Genomic DNA, 2,825 nt, shown 5'->3' on the forward strand with positions numbered 1-2,825 from the left:
TGATGTGTGCGTCTGTTCTTGTCATCCTCTGCTTCATCATGCTAGTACTCTTAATCCTAAAGGAAATTCTCTTGTGACCCAAGGAAAAGTGTGATAATTCATTCTTTAATTCTTTTGAAACGCGATCACCACATTTTTGCGATACTGAGTGTTCGTTCTGTATCCTCATATGGTCTGAAGAAAAAAACGAACTGTGTTGTCTCTCTTCCTCGGTGGCTTTTGCTGCAGCCTGCGGCTTCTTCTGCTATTATTCTTCACTTCTTACGGCGTTTACATAGATGGACATCATCACTTTTGTATTGAGTGTTTGTAACTTGGGTTTTGACNACGACTATTCATTGGCTTCTTTTCTAAGATGTAGCAGTTAAAAGGTGTACCTAAAAGCAGCAGATTTCTTCTAGCTGCTACGTCTGTCTGACTTTGTTGTCAACTGTTTGCTTTTAATTAATTTTTATTTTTCTGAATTTGTAAATCTGAGAACTGTTTTTTTTAATCCGTCGGAGATTTTTCATCCCGCCGGAGATCGGCCGGTCTCCGCCGTTGCCGTCGTTGTTTCGTTGCTTTGTATATGTTGGAACCGAGATTTCGTTTAGATCTATAGCTTCCGGATCGGAGGAGAAGCTAGAATCTAATCTAGACGTTCCGTAGAGATCTTGGTTTACTAGTGTGACTGTGATTCTTCTAGGGTTTATATTTTGAGCTGTGCTATGGCGACTAGGAATCGTACGTTGTTGTTCAGGAAGTACAGAAACACTCTGAGGAGCGTTCGTGCTCCGATTGGGTCGTCGACAGTGACGGCGAACAATTCGTTGACGGGAGCTAAATCCGGGTTAGGTCCGGTGATCGAGATGGCGAGCACATCTCTATTGAATCCGAACCGCTCTTACNACGCTCCAGTCAGTACTGAGGATCCTGGGAACTCGAGGTACTCCTCTTCCCCTCTCTCTCTCTTGCTGCCATTACAAGCTTGGTGAGCGCATAAGAACTTGATCATAAGAACTTGATCACTTCATGTAGCTGTTCATGTAGCTGTTAGTAGGAATTGGTAGCTAGATGTTCAACATTGTTGTTTCAGCCTCTAATCGAATACATTGCTGTGGCCTAATTTGTTGAAAGCTGAAAGTTTTGTTTCTTGTTTTAAATGTCCAAGTAGAGGTACGGTAACAGTGGGATTACCACCAGATTGGGTTGATGTATCTGAGGAGATTTCAGTTAACATTCAGCGTGCAAGAATCAAAATGGCTGAATTGGGAAAAGCTCATGCGAAAGCTTTGATGCCTTCGTTTGGGGATGATAAAGAAGATCAACATCAAATCGAGTCTTTGACACAAGAGATTACTTTCTTATTGAAGAAATCTGAGAAGCAACTTCAGAGGCTTTCTGCTGCTGGACCTTCTGAAGATTCAAATGTTAGGAAAAATGTCCAGGTTGGTGTGTGCTTGACTTGATGTCTCTCTTGAAGGTGGTTCCTTTCGTTTTTCATCACTATCTAATGTTTTAAGTCTTATGTGTTTTATAACAGCGATCACTTGCTACTGATCTCCAAAACCTTTCTATGGAGCTTCGTAAGAAACAGTCTACATATTTGAAACGCTTGAGACTGCAAAAAGAGGTATGCTATGACTCTCTGTACATTTCCTATGCTTGAGCCTTCACTATTTGTGAAGCTTAAGTTGCTCAATTTTTCGAGTCTCTTGTTCTGTTCTTCACCTGAACTTTTGTTTAAATGAACTTTATTATGCACTTGTTACTCTTGTTAGTTGTTTGTATCTTTTGATTTTGTTTCTAAGAAGCTCTGACTTATGATGTATCATCAGGACGGGACGGATTTAGAAATGAATCTGAACGGAAACAGATATAAAGCAGAAGATGATGATTTCGAGGATATGGTACGACTCCTTTGTCACAATCTTATACCCATTATTCATCTGATTTCTGTAATAATGCAATACATGAATCTCACTACAGGTATTTAGTGAGCATCAAATGAGTAAGATAAAAAAGAGTGAGGAAATATCGGTAGAGAGGGAGAAAGAGATTCAACAGGTTAGAGTTTGCAACTCTTACTGCTCTTAATGGTTTCTATTTTCAGTACACAATCGTAATCTTTTCACTTTCTTCTTGTTCTGCTTCATCGACAGGTTGTTGAATCCGTAAATGAACTTGCTCAGATCATGAAGGATCTATCCGCGCTTGTGATAGACCAGGTATACCACTAAAACTGTTGTCTAACTTCTGAGTCACTGATTCTAAGAATACTATAATTTGAAACCAAAACTTGTCGTGACAGGGTACCATAGTTGATCGGATTGACTACAATATCCAGAACGTTGCTAGTACAGTTGACGATGGTCTCAAACAGCTGCAAAAGGTAAACTTTTTTTATGACCAGTGTGTATACTCTCTATAAGATTTCATGCCTAAATGTTTAAGCGTAATCACTTGTGAATCTCCGCAGGCGGAACGTACACAGAGACAAGGAGGAATGGTGATGTGTGCGTCAGTTCTTGTCGTCCTCTGCTTCATCATGCTAGTACTCTTAATCCTAAAGGAAATTCTCTTGTGACCCAAGGAAAAGTGTGATAATTCATTCTTTAATTCTTTTGAAACGCGATCACCACATTTTTGCGATACTGAGTGTTCGTTCTGTATCCTCATATGGTCTGAAGAAAAAAACGAACTGTGTTGTCTCTCTTCCTCGGTGGCTTTTGCTGCAGCCTGCGGCTTCTTCTGCTATTATTCTTCACTTCTTACGGCGTTTACATAGATGGACATCATCACTTTTGTATTGAGTGTTTGTAACTTGGGTTTTGACGAGTTTATAA

At 40.0% G+C, this 2,825-nt stretch overlaps 1 protein-coding gene across 1 annotated transcript; it reads left to right on the forward strand.

Moving 5' to 3' along the window:
• Positions 419 to 2,668, forward strand: LOC104764243 (syntaxin-43-like). The gene is made up of 8 exons (XM_010487741.1): positions 419 to 925; positions 1,154 to 1,427; positions 1,523 to 1,612; positions 1,818 to 1,889; positions 1,969 to 2,046; positions 2,142 to 2,207; positions 2,291 to 2,371; positions 2,459 to 2,668. Exons 1-8 carry the CDS (start codon positions 708 to 710, stop codon positions 2,564 to 2,566), a joined length of 987 nt encoding a protein of 328 aa, XP_010486043.1. The 5' UTR covers positions 419 to 707; the 3' UTR covers positions 2,567 to 2,668.

This window comes from Camelina sativa, chromosome 19, assembly GCF_000633955.1.
Source record: "Camelina sativa cultivar DH55 chromosome 19, Cs, whole genome shotgun sequence".
Taxonomy (NCBI): domain Eukaryota; kingdom Viridiplantae; phylum Streptophyta; class Magnoliopsida; order Brassicales; family Brassicaceae; genus Camelina; species Camelina sativa.